The sequence below is a fragment of the Dryas octopetala genome, chromosome 1, assembly GCF_963921425.1.
Source record: "Dryas octopetala chromosome 1, drDryOcto1.1, whole genome shotgun sequence".
Lineage (NCBI taxonomy): Eukaryota > Viridiplantae > Streptophyta > Magnoliopsida > Rosales > Rosaceae > Dryas > Dryas octopetala.
The window spans coordinates 22,438,850-22,455,970 of NC_141366.1; the positions used below are offsets into that span (position 1 = coordinate 22,438,850).

General features: G+C 36.9%; 1 protein-coding gene across 1 annotated transcript; it reads right to left on the reverse strand.

Annotated features, from left to right (window-relative positions):
* Positions 1-88: 88 nt before the first annotated feature.
* Positions 89-15,712, reverse strand: LOC147299180 (serine/threonine-protein phosphatase BSL3). The gene is made up of 21 exons (XM_086235779.1): positions 14,902-15,712; positions 13,741-13,801; positions 13,550-13,628; positions 13,327-13,406; positions 13,146-13,240; positions 12,940-13,039; positions 10,660-10,729; positions 9,902-10,003; positions 9,723-9,804; positions 7,906-8,085; positions 7,035-7,308; positions 6,699-6,936; positions 6,417-6,587; positions 5,378-5,616; positions 4,434-4,518; positions 4,225-4,323; positions 3,942-4,141; positions 3,776-3,851; positions 1,202-1,337; positions 973-1,112; positions 89-756 (listed from the first exon to the last, which is right to left on the reverse strand). The coding sequence occupies exons 1-21, from the start codon at positions 15,338-15,340 to the stop codon at positions 673-675; spliced, it is 3,030 nt and encodes a 1,009-aa protein (XP_086091905.1). The 5' UTR covers positions 15,341-15,712; the 3' UTR covers positions 89-672.
* Between the last annotated feature and the right edge of the window lie 1,409 nt (positions 15,713-17,121).

A 17,121-nucleotide genomic window follows, 5' to 3' on the forward strand; every position in this document is an offset into this window, starting at 1 on the left:
TCAGGCGAAATATCATCCAGAGTTAAGTCATTTGAAGCAGAAAACAAAAAACAAGATACAAACCACATTTTACGACCAAAACTTCACATATTTCGTGTGTTTGGTACAAAAAGGTTACTTATCTTCACACAATGTTACATTGTACAAAAACAGAGATGAAATATTACACAAAGCAACACCTCTATTATACATGGACGCTCACAAAGATTTCTAAACATTTTATATATCTCACCATTACAAATAGACCCCCCTGTCCTCTTGGAAGAGAAAAATTAATACGCCTAAAACGAGGAATAAAAAATATATAAATTAATCAGAAGAAAACTCAGCACTACCAATCCATAGGAAGAACCAATACTGACTTCTACCTGCCTGTGGCTCAATTTACAAAGGGTGGGTAGACCCGAACTGCAACTTTTAGCACATCATACAAAAGTGAACCTACCCGCCGACAGCAACATGCTTCTTCAACTTGTATCTTCTCATCTCATGGCCTACCAATTGTGTAGTGAAAACCAAAAATTCAAAAAGCCCTCGAACTTGTTGTCTGGAAAAAAGATCACAAGTTTGGAACTTCTTGTCTATGGCATCATGTTCCTGTACAGCACCAGAAATCCCGTGTGGAATAAACAAGGCCAGAATGAATATGACAAAGCAATTCGTAATAATCAACTATATCCAAGCAAGGGAGCCTCGATCATTTGCTACTTGTGGACGACCTCTAGTAGGAGTTGGAGGTCTGTTAGCATTCAGCTCCTGGTAAAATGAAAAACCAATTCAAAGAAAAATTAATACCAAGGTTAGGAGCACACGTTAGGGGGAAAAAGCAAATGTCTGGAGAAAAAAAAGGATGCAGATATGAGAGAGAGAAAGAGAGATACTCTAATAATGTCCTTATTCAAGGACCTTTTTAAATTACTATATAAATATATATATATATATAGATAAACAGATAAATAAAAACATCAGTACCTGCATCCAAGTATCTTCAATATGGCGTTCTGGTGATGTTTCTGGTGATGAAATTGCTGGTGGTAAGGGATGAATGAGTTTTGGAACCACCACAAGATCTCTACCCAAAACAAGGATTGCCCCTGCATTATTTGCCGTACCTGTTGAAAGTAGAAAGAACCAAATATGAGATGTTAAGTCATTTGAAGAGCTCAAAGCTGCATAAACAATCAAAGAGGCAGGTACATACCACAGTAATTGGTAGCAGAGAAAAGTGTAATCAAATGTCCTTGGGCAAAACGCTCAAAGCCATCCATCACACATTCATGTGCACGTACAATCAGCTGAAGATCATTGTTATTGCAGAATTCCATGACACGATCAGGCTGCAACACCAGACCCTTTTAGAACATATAACGCAAATGGATCTTAAAGATACCAATTAAAATTACATATTTAACATTCCAGGTACTTTCAAACATAAAAAGTCACGGAAGCAGCATAAAACTGGATAAAGTAGACAAGCCTCAATGGACATCATGCAACATGAGTTATATGAAAATCATCATATGACTACATGTTCGATCTAGATCGTCAAACACTGAACCAATTCAAAACAAACATACGATGAAGAACCATTCCATTATATAAAACTAATGTTTTCGCGGAATGTGATTCTAGGTATCCCATATGGTCCTTGGAATAGGGTTTTAAGAAACCAATCGAATGCAACATTCTCATTCCAATGTTTGGAAACACAAATGGTGTTATTAGGCCACCAGCGGAATTTGATTTTCTGAAAATATAAATATACAGGTATATTGTCATTATAATTTATTATAAAGCTAAAACCAGGTAATGGGAATAGGAACAGGAGCCTCATCCTTTGGAAATGCAAAAACCTCCATTTTGTGGGTTTTAGATGCCCACGAGAAAGGCCATGCCATTCCCAAGTGCCAAAACCGGGAAACAAACACCACCAAACATTACTATAGCATAGCCCATTTTTTATAGGGAAGGGGTGTAATAAAAGTGATATATAATAGAACTAAATTTATGGAAATAAGAAGCCCCAGTGAATTCTAATGAATTATCTGATTAACTAAACCTTTACAATCAAAATATGGTCTTAAGTACCAAAATTTCAAGCCAATGTTATAGGTTCAGTGATGGTCATAATATAAAATACTAATAGCATGAATTAGTGTTACATTCTCTAAAGTTAACAGTGGTGATGCCAAACCATAGAGTTCTCTTAGAGAAAACGATAAAAATGGGAAAAAGAAAAGCCTTCTTAATTCTTATCATGCCACAGTAACCGAGTAAAGGACTTCTATCATCCCACTACTGTCATAGATATTTTTTTATTAGAAGAAAAGAAAACAGAAAAAATACCGATTGTTGTAGTTAAGTTGCTATACTGTACCAGCCCAAAAAATCTAGCTGGCAGATATCAGTTGAAAGGAAGGATCCAGATCCTCTGCACGGTTTTTATTTTCTTGTTTTTGTTTGACATTTAATTATATCCATGGATTATCAACCCAAGAATGTGAACACTTTTTAAATCTGTGGGGTCACATCCATGGATTGATACCCTTGGATTTGTAATACATGGCTATGATTGAAAGAAACAAAAACAAACACAGCAGAGAATCCATTTCCTGAAAGGAAACCTGATTTGCCATCTCCTCAGTTCGCTTTACTCTAGGCACTGACACATTTCAGCTGTTCAGACTACTTCGGTGATATCAGGTAAAACTATGCTACTCCCCATACAGCGTAAAGGTATATTCATCGCACAAACTTACACCATCAGGCCCCACCAGCAACAAAGATTTAAGAAAGTGTATAGGTTATCAAATAGCCGTAGCTCCGCCTCATCATCTCAATGGTGACAGCAATAAATTTTAAAGAAGCAATCAGCACACATGAAAAGCACAATTCACTCAGACAAGTATCTTACTTTTTGAACTTATGGTTTGCTATTTGTAGAAAATAGGATGAACGAATTCTTTTTCTTTTTCTTTATCCAATTGAGTAATCATGCTATAAAAATCATGGCATCTTCTGGTTCATTAGATTCACAAGATAGGATAGTCGTATCAGGTAAGATTTAGATTTAGAATTAGAATAACAAAAGCCCTCGGCTGTTTGGTACAGTTCCAGAGAAACAGTAGTATATTTATAGACATCATACCGATGGCAAATAAAACGAGAAGTTACCAACAAATAAAAAATGTGAGCTTTTTAACTGAGCAAACTATTTGACTGAGCCAAAGTATTGAGTTTTGTACCAAACTTCTTATTATTTAAATATTAAAACATTGATGACGGTTTACACTTCATGGTTGAGTATAAAACTACTTTTTGTATACTTGCTATTAGCAAATCCACCTTAATTTATACCACCAAATCTCAAATAGTTGGCTAGAATGATACAGTGCTGGAAACTTCCATCCCAAATGGAAAACTGAAGCACCACAGGAAACAAATTGACAACCTTGCATCCTATTATAAATTTCAACCTTTGCATCAATATATCCAATTATCCATTATATCCTTGCTACGGAATATCATCAGACTGCCAACTTTAACATGCTATCTGTATTCTTCTAACATCTGTATTAACATATCCACGTTTCATTTTGGACTATTAACTTTGCCAACGTTAACGGTCAAAAATAGCACCCTACAACACTAACAGAAGAATTCCCTAAAAATTTCAATACTTAATACCTGTACTTGTTTAGATGCCTATAAATTTCAGAAGCATTATAAAGTGATGTGAAATAAAGGTAGATTGGAGCAATTAAACATTACTCACCCCAAAAGTAACCAACCCAGGGCCCCTAGCATTTGGTCGCAATCCTTCCACACTATCATTTTCTGTTGGGTCAGACCTAAGGAGAATCATATGACAATGTCATTGACCAATTAAGCATACAAATTAAAATGATTAAAATCACCAAACAATATAGACATGAACTGACCACAATAAATCCATAAGCACGATCGAGCCTGCTTCCATTGTAATAGGACGCTGGAGACTCTCAATCTGTTCCACATGATTTATTGACCGACCAATACCACCATGCATACAAATGATTTTCTTTTCAATAAGAGCTGCTAGAGGAAGCCAATTGAACAAACGGTTTATTCGATGCCATGCCCAAATTCCATCTCTCTCACCCTGTTTAGCAAGTCAATAAGTCAGTAATCCTCAGAGAATGTATAAAATAATGTAACAAATATTATATAAATGTAAAACAGTACCATTCGTTCAATGCATTCGATCCGGAAGCCAAAAAGAGCATTAATATCTGCAGCTTCATGGTTACCACGAATTAAATGAACATTATGGGGATACTCAACCTGCAACATTGACATTATTATAAAGAAAAATAATTATACAAAAATCTCGAGGAGGTGAGATAAGCATCAGAGATAAAACTGATACAGAATAAAACTGAGCCAAAGTGTACCTTCAAAGCAAGCAGAAGACTAATGGTTTCCAAGCTATGTTGGCCCCGGTCAACATAATCTCCTAAGAAGAGATAGTCGATATATCTGATTTTGTCCATATAAAATCAGCATCAATGTAAGGAAAATAATGTTTCGTATTGTAAACTTGTCAGTAGTATATAGCACACTAGCATGGGTTAAATCATATTATGCACAAGAATCGCCAATAATAATGATAATTTATATTATATACAAAGACGTAAATAGGTAAATATCCTCATTGCATGTGAACAAAAAAAATAACTCAAAAAATAAGCCCTCCATATACAAGATGTAACCCACAATTCACAAAGATTTGTGTAGTCACCTGACAATCCACCTTCAACTGCAAATAGTAAAGATTTTAAATAATTTTACCAAAATTTTCCTCGTAAAAACAAAAATTTTATACAAGGACTGTTCTGGATATTTTATGTATTGGGCTGTTTGTTGCCTTGGTGCCTTCTTAGAAATTGTGTCTATTCAACTCTGCTCAGGCGTTGTTATTCAATTAATTTTTCCTAGTCTCAGTAGGAATTTCTAGTCCAGAAAATTCTTAGGTGTGCTAGGAAGTCAGCAGAACAAAACAAAACTAGTACAAAATGTTTTCCTATCATATTTAGCTCTATAAACCACAACCGTCATATTGGAAGGACCATTCATTAGGTAAAGCTAGCCATCAGCCTTTCCAATTTGATAAAATATAGAATAAACACTCAGAAAAAATACAAGTAAACTAGACGGTCGAACCATTCAGATATATAATAATTAATGTAACATCACGAGAGTGCAGAGACAGACCCCTTAAAAAAAATTAAGGTATAATAAGTGACCTCATGTGACAATTTTTGGCAAAAAAACAAATAAATAAATTTCGAACCATATGAGCTAAGTTGATTATTATCATATCAATAAAGGCACTTACGCGATATCCCCAGCAGTGGAAGGTGAACCATACTCATCAAAAAGGCGCATGAGATCACCAAATTGCCCATGTAAATCACCAAAAATCTTGATAGGAGCCCTAAGCTGTAAAACACTTGGTTCACTAGAGAATATTCGCTCAGCACTGTCACAAAGATCTGCTATTTCATTGCAATCTAAGAAAAACTGCCTGCGAACTGGAGGCTTCCACCCACGAGGCTTTAAAAGATGTGCTATTACCTGATAATAAAAGAGGAAACTCATTGTAGGATGAAATGATTCACTTAAAACACCAAGGGTTGGGGTCACTACATCAGTAGAATCATGGGTAACAGAAGTAACCAGGACGCTGGATAAGAAATTGGATAGAAGATTCACGTTTATACAGCATTATTCATAGTTCGACTACATCAGGATGAGGGTGGCTAATATTCTTAATTTTTATACAAAAAAAAAACATTAAAAATCGAAGGAAGTATTACCCAAGCACAGGATGAAAGAGATGATCTTAATTAAGATGCATATCTGTTCATGGTTGGAGCACCATAAATGAGACCATGATGAAATCTTTGATGGTGAAATCAACCAGCAATAAAAGTGCTCATGTCATACAGTAATACAACAGATCAGAAGCTTCTGGTTGTATGGCATTTACATATGATAAGATATGAAATCAAGGATATGACTTAACAGTAACCTCCAACAAGCTGTGGTTGGTTGCAATATCATGCTTCAAGCTCAGGCATTCTAATTCATACAAATATGCATCTACCTAGGTTGCTCAAATGACAATGCTTAATTTTTTAGGAAAATGCACTAATGCATTAACACTATTGAATACAATTAAGCATATTGTTCTATTATTCAAGAAAAAGAAATTAAATTGTTTCTATTTTCAAACATATAATTAGCAGAATATGAAGAGGATTAGAAGGAAGTTCGCAAAAGATACTCATCAACAGTTGAACATGGACAATTGGACATTAATTATATATGGAAATTTTAGAAATGCAAGAGTGTATCAAATAAGGTACTTGTACCTTTTTGGGCACACTATTAATAGACATCTGCCGATCTAATAATTTCCTTGCTGCAGTTGCACTCTCCGGGGTCCCATAGCTAACCCGCCTGCCTTCGTTTTCAAATTGATCAATTGAAAGCTGCCTTACCATGCCCCCTAAGGCTCCGCCAGTCTCTGCAGCTACAACAACCTGGCAAACCATGTGAGGAAACATTAAAGACAGATCCATGTAGGTTCAAAACATCTTGCCAGAATGTACTTGAGACAACATTCAAAGTAATGATCAAAATCTAATACTGACAGCTCTATGATGCAGTCGCACGCCAGCTGAAGCAAGATTATTTGACCCAGCAGAATCAGGCTTGATCAAGGTAGATATCTGCTTCCCACTAGGGGTAGCCTCTGAACCACGATCTCTATCAGGTAGCTCAACTTCTCCATTAACTTGTCGTGCCTTGGCAGCAGCCAAAGTGGCACTGATTGCCTCAGCTTCTGCTGCTGATGCTTCAACTAAATACTCTACACCTTTGCTCGTTCTCCTACACAGTAATCAACATCCAGTATCTCTTTAACAAGATCAAGAAATACAACCCAGAGACTTCCTGCAATCAAAATGTACATGCAATGACCAGCCTACCGGGATCCCTGGAGCAAGGCATTTTCAGTGCTTATATCAGTATACATGTCGCCATTTACAGGGGGGGCAACTGGATTTCCCAGTACAACAGCACCATCAGGAGCCGCTTCAGGCATTGTCTGCCTCGTCCTGTCATCAATGAACCCATACCTTCCAGCCAAACGACCTGGTTGTACATTAGATTGAGCAGCTGCAGCTGCAGCATGTGATGCTGCAGATGTTGTTTCAGCAGCAGCCAAATCTTCCGCAACAAGTAGGTCATCAAGCAACACCCCTATAGTATAAACACAACAATTAATGTACATGAATATTACCCACTGTGAAATTTTATTAGCTCAAAAGATAAAATCAAAAGGTGAACTCCACGATCCTTGATAATAAAAGCTTAGAAACATAACCACCAAAATGGCAGCTTCTAAAATCCTCCATAAATGACTAAATTGCCACACGTACGTTATCCATATGTGCCGGTTTCTTCCTAGGTGACACATCCACTCAAAATTCAAAACAAAAATAGTGAAACAATTTGAAAACTAATGATCAAGAAAAAATTAGCTGAAATTTGAGAGAATCATATAATGTATCCCAAAAAAAAAAACAACCATGTACTGGAAATCTTAACCTCAATGAACAAAAAAACATCCATTCTCCTCTATACATGTCCATTCTAGATGTAAAAAAATTTAGTGGTTCACAGTCATCAAGCTACATTTGATCAGCATAAAGTGTAACTTCGTTTTCATGCTGCAATTATTCAACACATTATGTGATTTACAACTATTTACTGGTTGAAGGATTCACATTTTAAATTACTGAAACTGGAAACAGATGCAGCTAGATGAATTGTTGAATAAATACATTCATGTCTTACCACCACGTAGACCACCGTATATAAAGATCAAGTCACCAACCGCTGCAGCTGCATGCCTGCAGCGCCTTGTCAACTCAACTGCAGCATCTCCACCAGCTGCATCAGCACTGTATCTACCTGTCCTCGGACTAGTAACAACAGATTTTGTATCACACCAAACTCCAGCTGCAGTATCCAACACTGTAGACAGTAGAAACAGGAATTTGTAAGATTACTGATGATGGAGAATCTCTAGGAAAAATAGGAACTTTTAACACTTTTTATAGGAAACAAAAAACTTGTATTAAAAGAAAACAGAATACAATCAAAGGTGGACCAGCAATCCACAAGAGAAATAAACCCTCAACCTACATAATCAAGGACAATGAAACTAACTACCAAGACTTAACAAACCATACAAAAAGAACACCAAGATCACAAACGATCAATCAATACAACACTCCACCCCAATCAAGGAGCACTAAGAGGGATGTCTTTGAAGTGCTTGGACAATGAAGCCCACATCAAGTCTAAGAATCTAATCCTGTCCCAGGTAAACTCCACCTCCTCCTTATGTTCAAAAGACGCTTATTCCGCTCCAACCAAACACACCACAAATGGGCCAAAACAGAACATCTTCAAAGAGTAGTCACTTTTTTCTTAGCTCCGATTCCCAAAAAGTTCCCAGACAGAAACACTAGAAAGTCAAAACATAATGAAAGCTACCAATCTATTTGTTTCTCTTACAAGGTTAATTAATTTCCAAAATCTTATATGATGATATGGTGAAGCTATCACTTATTTTATGAACAAGAAGTGGAATAAAACATCAAAGCAATTTCAATCAAGTAGTTTCTATGTAACACATAAAAAATTATGATAAAGATAATAAGATCTCAAACATCTGCTCGACGCACTAACACAACAAGAACCAGGCACAATGTAGTTATCCTAGACTGTGAGGGAGAGAAACAAAAATACATCCCACAGCATCAGCCAAAGACTACAGGACACAATTGGGTGTTCAGCAGCTCTCAAAGAGCATCCCACATTATAGATGACCCTCAACTCCAAGTTCGGTGAATCTTCACCAACCCAAGAGGCTAAAAAAATCCGACCAACTGAACGTCCGAACCTCTATTATATCCTACAAAAGCATATTTCCCATTTCGTTTGGTAAAACAACCTTGTTAAGGCCTGAAACTTAAATCCATCCTGAACAACATTGATTTAAATCATCTTCTAGTATATTAAACTTTAGAAACAGTAAGAGTATGTGTTTGCAGATGCACTCCATATGTAATCTTTATTTTGAATTTACTTTTTTTTACAGGAAACATAAATCTTTATTCAGAATTATGAATTCATGATATAATGTAGCAATAATGTAATCAACCATCTGTCCCATTCTAAGCTAAGACACCCACAAGGCCTGCAAGGCCTCGGCTAAGAAAACTTGTCTCCAATTTCTTTTCTGCTATCTGGCAACGTAATATGCCAGATATCTGGCAAAAGAACATTACCATAAATGTGCATATATATAAATACACACACACACACACACACATAGAGGGAATTTCAATTGGCATCACCGTGCAGTCAACACAATCAACAGCCCACAGTGATTTGTGACATTCCGCAATTGAAGCCACTTATATATATTTGTGTGTGTGTGTGTGCGAGAGAGAGAGAGAGAGAGAGAGAGAGAGAGAGAGAGAGAGAGAGAGAGAGAGAGAGAGAGAGAGCATATATACCCAACAAACACAGTGACAAGTATATCTAAAACCAACTGCATTCCACATAAAACTCCAAGGATAGTAAAAACCAAAATCAAGTACCTGCAACACTTGATGAATCTTCAACCATGCGCCCACCACCTAGGGCCCCTCCAGAAACATGCAGACGTGCATTAACAAATACCTAGTAACATAACATATGCAATTTTTTAGAAATTAAAACTTGAATTAGAAAGAAAGCACTAAAAGAGGAAATAAAATAAATAGATGCCAAAACCCACTGCTGCATGTTGATATCTAGGAGAGGGTGAGACACCAGGAGCAATTGCCCATTCCCAACGGCCATCCCTATGTTTTGCAAGGCCATATGCACTTGCCAACGGCTGCAAGCAAAATATTGGAAAAAAAAATAGCTTAACTCTAATTTACACTACAAAGATGTTACTAATATTAGAAACAACTTGCTTCACAAAATAGGAAGAAGGATGGGAATCAAACTAACATTCATACATGATCTAAATAAGGGAAACACACAGCAAAGACAAATAGAAATAAGTAATCCATGTCACAAATTTCAAACCCGCCCTGTCCTTCCCATACACCGAATAAGACTAAGATTACATTTATATGCAAGTCCTTATGTCACTAGCATGTTATGGGTGACTTTGGTTTGAAGTTCAGTAGTCTCCTAAAGAACATCAAAACCTTGTATCTTTAGAAAGATTAGATACGCACACAAAGGGTCAACTGTTCCACAGTTTTTTGAAAAATGTACTTATAACTTATCTGATTCCTGCCCCATTCCCACAAGGTACCCTCATGCTCTCATCCTTGAGACAGTACGCCCAGATTTAATGCAAAAAACTAAACAAAGTGCCAATACAGTCAGGAGCCATCCCCAGCAATCAAAATAAAAATAAATAAACTGCATGAAATGCTATTAAATATCTTTTTTTTTAAGAGAAGAAAAATGCTACTAAATATCATATTCATGCATCCACCAAACCAACAACCCAAACATTAGGACTATTTGACTCACCACACTGTTTGCATCCCTCCCTCCACAAAGGAGAAGAAGACCATCAGACCTTGCACTTGCTGTTGCATACCTGATCAGATACAATGAGAAAGATAAGATATTGACTTCACAATATCTTCAATAAGCTACAATGTCAATTGAATGAAAATCACATTTAAGATACAAGCAAAATACTCGAGACACCATTTTCAGGGTACAAGAAGTGATACTCCAAATTCTAACAATATATGTGAGTTAACACCTCGAGAACTTGCTCACAGTATATTCTATTTTATGCAAACAAAAAAGTTACTAACCAAGAAAAATCTCAAAACCAATTCCCTCATGAGTGCCATATTCATATAGGGGGTAAAAAAAACAAACAATATATGCATGTTAACAAAAGAGTAAAAGGGAACTGTTAGCAGTTGTCAGAACCCTAGTTAGTTTGTACATATAACTTACGTGCGACATAGGAGTCAATACATAACTTTGAAAAAGAAACCAAAAAGATCATGTTTTCCATTTAGGCTCCTTTTCTTTTTTGGTCTGAGTTTCAAATTCAGGTTTCAAACATACCGGAGAAGACACGTTTCTTTCATCCCAAAATGTATTAAACCCATTCAAAACAAAAGACGTTTATTAAGCACATTTAAAACGGAAATATAAAAATTAAAACAAAAAACAAAATGATTTCCACTTCCCGATTCCATTTTTTTAAGTAACCCCATGTCACCGATTCAATACCCAAAGCCAAAGTTCTTGGCTTCCTCTTCTATCACCAACGAAACCTTACTTCTTGTAATCCACCTGCAATAACATTTGTCCCACTCTTCTTTGAATGTCATTTTAGTTGTTGCTACTTTCAATTTTTTGCTTTGTATTTTACAGAACTTGTCACTCTGTTGTGAGTTGCTTCTGACCCCTTTAGTCCCAAAGTTTAATTTAAAAATATCATAACATACACATATTTAGCCAATTCATATTAGACCCTTCCATTTATTTGATGGGATTTTTCACTGTTTTTTTACTAAGTAAAATTTAAAAGGTGGAGGTCCTTTGAAGAGTTTCCTTGCATATCACATACTATATATTTCTGCACTATGGTCAAAAGTCTCCTATCCCTCTACTTACAGGCTGCATTTGGGGACTTAGAAACTAACAGTTACAAACTAGTTGAACATTAATCATGCAAGGTGCATAGCCAGTTAAAATAGTATTAACTTCTAAAAAAGAGGTTATCCTCTCTCAACAGCTTTATGAACTACTAATTGAAAGTTAATCATGCAAAGTGCATGTCAAAATTCTATAACTTCTACTATGCTCTCAACATCTATATCCATTACTAAATGATGCCGGTATTAATGTCAGGAAATTCAAATAGGCACACATTCAATTTTAATGGTGGACTAATCGAAAATTTACCCTGAGAAACCAATAATGTTATAAAGGTAATAAATCATGCCTTCTGAAAAAACCCAATCTGCCGTCTTGAAGGTTTCATCAAATTAAATGGTAACAAAATACTTAATCCTACCAAGCAACAGTTGTTGCACGTTCTTGCCAAAATATCAAAGTTGTAGATCACGTGCCATCCCAAAGAAAAGTCTCAAAAACACCACATAGCATCCTTAGATCAGAACCCTCAATCCAATATTAATAGATTGGAAGGCAGCTATTAGTTAGCAGTTTTTATTTGGGTTTGTATTGACAGAAAGGACAGCTGCTCCTGTCCTTACTTTGTAGTTTTAGTGATGGATATCTTATCCACTTGCTTTGTATTGTGTTTTATGTGAATAAAAGTATCTTTCTTTTCATATTATTGTCACACTTTTTAAAAAAAAATTCGAGATGCTGTCACTTTAGATCTCAAATTAAGATACATCTGTAAATTTATGTACGCTTCTTTGACAACTTAAGTATCAACTGTCATAACATCACCGCGTACACATTTCTAGCTATTCTCTGACTAGTAGATATAATATCAGTACCCAAATATTACACAATTTACAAACACAATGACCACATAAACTGATAGACGGCATGCAATAAGCCAATAAGTACATGACATATCTTGTTGATAAATGCCTCTAACAAAAATTACATTGGCACACAAACCAACTGGAAAAATTTGGGGAAAAGGACTTTATGTAGGAAGCCAATAACCAAAAACCATTTATATACCAATATTTTTTCGTTTTGGAAATTCAAACGAATGCGAATTTTTTATAAATACCAATAAGCTGATGTACCCCTATAAGATTTTGAGTGTCATAGAATGTTTGAGAGAGAGAGACTTACATGCATGGTGGTGGACCTTCACCCTCTGGTTCCAACTTACGCCATTCATAAGGCTTGGCAGCCGTATCTAGGGCCCAAACATCAGCTAAAGGTCGTTTTCCTGGAAAGCAGACACCAATATTAACATCAATTAAAAATCTCAGCATACAATATTTTCCTTTAATTCAATGCAGAAAAGATAGTGGATAGACCCGGAAATGACTTACCATCATTCCCACCAATTGCCATGAGATATCTTTGCCCCACCAATGCCATCACATGTCCATAGCGCGGCCCAGGTCCAGGGCCTTGAACAACAACTCTATAGGAAAATTAGCTCCACTTCAATAAATAAATCACACAATAAATTTCAAAATAGAGGAGAAGCAAACTATTCACAAATTTAACCTGTGCCATCGAGGCCGTTGCTGTGTGAGGTCAAGAACATGAAGATCCTCAGCAGACAAACCAGCAGGACCTATTCCACCCTGTATTCATATAAAAGATCCCACAGAGAATGTAAGTTTTTTTTTTTTCAAAGACTGGGTATGTGATTATGAACTGTATAGAAAATGTTAGCACACTGTGAGTTAGGAATCATAACTTAGGAGATAAAACGCCTTGTGCTAACCTGAATAACAACCATAGTTCCCACTGCAGTCGCTACATGTGCAGCCCTTGGTGTGGGCGGTTCTCCGAAGGGAGTGATCCTGTAAATAATATCATTATCATTATAAGCAATAAAGTAAACACAAAGGATAAAAAGGTAATTAAGTATAGCCACAGGCTGATAAGATAAGGATTATTTGTTCCTAGGCTTACCTAGACCATTTATTTGTTAACACGTCGTAACAGTGCACATCAGCTGTGGCACCCGCTAGTCCTGAAATTAAGTAAATAAGAATCACCATGAACTTTTAAGACATTAAATACGACTAAGAAAACTCCACAAACAAGTTCCGTCCTTGTTTACCCAAAAAAAAAGTTCGATCCTTTAAAAATGAAAAAAAAAAAATCAAGCAATAATTCCCGTTGCAAGCACAAACATTAATTAAGATATGGATTGGACCCAAAATCATGGTAATTTGGACCACAGGGTATAACAGGAAGAGCCAACAACTTGAATGGCTCAGACATCCCAAGACAGCCAGCACCTTTGCACCATAAATAAGTGCCACCATCACCCTAGAAGCTCATAAAACTATAAAAGTATCAAAACTAGGGATGCTCACAATAAACAATAAGGGTAAAAAGAAAAAAATATATATGTGACTGCTATAATAACTTCAAAAGAAGTAGAATTCACACACAACTTGAACCAATATCAGGAATTTGAACACCATTAATTGAAACACACATGCTGAATTGATTTGACACTCCAATGACAGTAGATACATGCAACTTGATCATTTTTCAGTTTGAGAGAGTTAAATAACAGTAGAAAATTCGCATCACACAAAATGAATTCATCAAGAATCGATACGACCAGGTCCCGATTGTTTAGAGGCTTAAAACCATGATGCATTATTGAATGATTAAAAACCAGCTTTGATCACTGGAGCTTCAAACCTGCTCAGGACTGATATCTCACAATAATTACAAGTACTACCATTGAATAATATGGGACTAAACACATAAATGCAGCCTGAGAGTAAAGAGCGTCACTTCAACTGGGTCCAAAGGCAATTAAAACAACTACAACTTTAAATCTGGCCCACAGCATATTCTAATCACACCACAAGCGTAAACATCAAGAGAAGAATGAAAAAACCTCAATCTAAAAGTAACAAAGGCTAGGGTTAATAAATCACTTATACCACTAGAAAATCAACACAACCAAAATTACCCAGCTCAAGTTAGGGCTCCATTACCACTGGAATAACCAGGGATTGGATGAGCAATAGTATTATTGGGGTTTCATTGCAGCTAAACATGGAAGCTAAAACCACAGAGATACGAAAGTAATCGAAGAAAATAACATACTTATGCCGGCACTTCCAGCTGACGATGGAGTTCCTGAAGCCGCCGAATTGCCCTCAAGTGCGGTGGCACCACCAAACAAAATCAGCCTCGGGCCAATGTACCCAGGCGTGCCCTCTTCGCCAACCCCCGCGACCGCAGTCAACGTGTGGCCACACCTCGGGCCGGGCCCGTCCTCCTTCTTTTCCAAAATTGCATTGACCACCGAGTAGGTGGGGGCGTGCCGCGGCCCGGCCACCGGAGTCTGCTGCTGCTGCTGCACCTGCTGTGGACCGGCGGCCTGTGGCTGCGGCTGTTGGGCCGCGGCAGGAGATCCACTTTCCGGTTGCGACTGTTCGCCTAGCTGCTGTTCTCCCTCCACAACGGCCTGAGACGACGCCGTGTGGTTCTGCACCACCGGATCATGATCGGCCTCCGGCACCATCGAAGAGTCCACATCCATTGCTTCGAGCCTTCTATTTGAACCCTAGTTTCAAGATCGGAACTAGAATTCCCAGCGATTCGCATTCCTAATCAACATTTCGATCCACTTCCCAGAATCCCAACCTCACCTTCGATATCCACAATCGAAACCCTAGCTCTTACCCTCGCTTCTTCAAATTCGACAAAAATCCGCCAACTTTCCCGAGAAAATTTCTAGGTTTTTTTTCTCTCTCTCTCTCTCTCTGTGTCTGAGAAGAATAAGGGGGGGGGGGTTTGGGGGAAAAACAAACGGGACGGAGACAATCTCAAAGCCCCAACAAACCCAAAAACATATCAAACTTTCTCTCTCCACCAATCGCTGCCCTTTCTCTCTCTAAAAAAAATTATACAAATGTTTGTAATGCTAAAGTCTCTCTCTCTCTCAATTGTTTTTCCAATTTCATTTCTCGTAGCGTAGCGTACGGTAATGTATTTTATTTTATTTTTGTTTGAGTTTCTATCTCTACTCTAGTACTCTCTAGCTTATTTTTATTTTTTTACCAATTTGATGATTAATGAAGTGAGGCGATGCTATTGGTTGTTAGTTATTACCGTAATCAACCGGTAAGTGATGTGTACGGATTGTGATGGGGCGCCGCCTGATGGGTGTGTTGACGGCGGATTACGACTACTGGGTTACCAGATTAACCGGGAATGGCTTTACCTATTAACGGTGATCACCGGTTTCTATTTCTAAGGAGTCTGCCTTTTCTCACAATTTAGGGATTATGGAGACAGCAACGCGCATGGAGTGACGTGCGTCCACGCCCCCAGCACAATGGGGTAACAATCTCTCAATTTTTATTTTCCATTAAGATATGTGGATCCTCTGCTAACATTCTCCTCCGAACCAATCTAAAATTATAATCAAATAGTGGTCAATTATCTAAAACTAAATCATAGGTTTCGTTGTTTCAAATGATTTTTCCCTTCTCATTTTTATTCACATTTCCTCTCGTCTTTAATATAAAATTCATCTTAAAATCTTAATATCAAGTAAATATAAAAACACAAGTTAAAGTCACATAAATACTTAGGGTCAATTTGATATTACTGTAAAATAAAATCCACTGTGAAGTAAAATAGTTTAGGGCATGTCTGGTAATGTTTTACAGAACAATTTTCTAAAAACTATATTGTAAAATGAAAATGACAAATTAAATTTTGCATTATCAAAATATGAAAAGACGTCTGGTAGCGTAATTGAAAAACAATTATATAAAACAAGAATAATGAAAACACATTTGATATTAACCAATTATTACAACCAAATAATTATATTCCCAAAATATATTAATTATAAATTATTATTAACCAATTTCATAAAATATATAATTAAAAAAAAGATAAGTTTCATAAAACCCAACCCACTTCGGCAAGCGCGACTACCTTGAAGGTGAAAGAGTTGTTGGTGGCCGTATTATTAATGGAAACAAGACTGCAAACACCTATGATCTAGTTGAACGGATGTATTTTCTCTATGTAAGAGTTGTTAAGGCTCGTGAACTTCCTGCCATGAATGTTACGGGGAGTCTTGATCCGTTTATTGAAACGAGAATTAGAAACTATAGAGGGATTACAAAGTATATATTTTGAGAAATGGGTAGAAAGAGAGAGAGAAATAAATAGAGAAATAGAGGAGAGATGAAGAGAGATGGATGAGGTGGGCAGCGGCGAGGGGTAAGGCTGCCGCCGGAGGTGGGTCAGGCTAGGTGGGGAGAAGGTGCATATCACATGTTTTTTCATTTTTCTATTTTTTTT

Excerpts from the sequence above, each read along its gene's own strand:
- LOC147299180 (XM_086235779.1), bottom strand. The coding sequence starts at position 15,340 with ATGGATGTGGACTCTTCGATGGTGCCGGAGGCCGATCATGATCCGGTG. Across the intron at positions 13,802-14,901 it reads AGCTGGAAGTGCCGGCATAA|GACTAGCGGGTGCCACAGCT; the intron begins GTATGTTATTTT and ends ACTTAATTTCAG. Across the intron at positions 13,241-13,326 it reads CAACGGCCTCGATGGCACAG|AGTTGTTGTTCAAGGCCCTG; the intron begins GTTAAATTTGTG and ends ATTTTCCTATAG.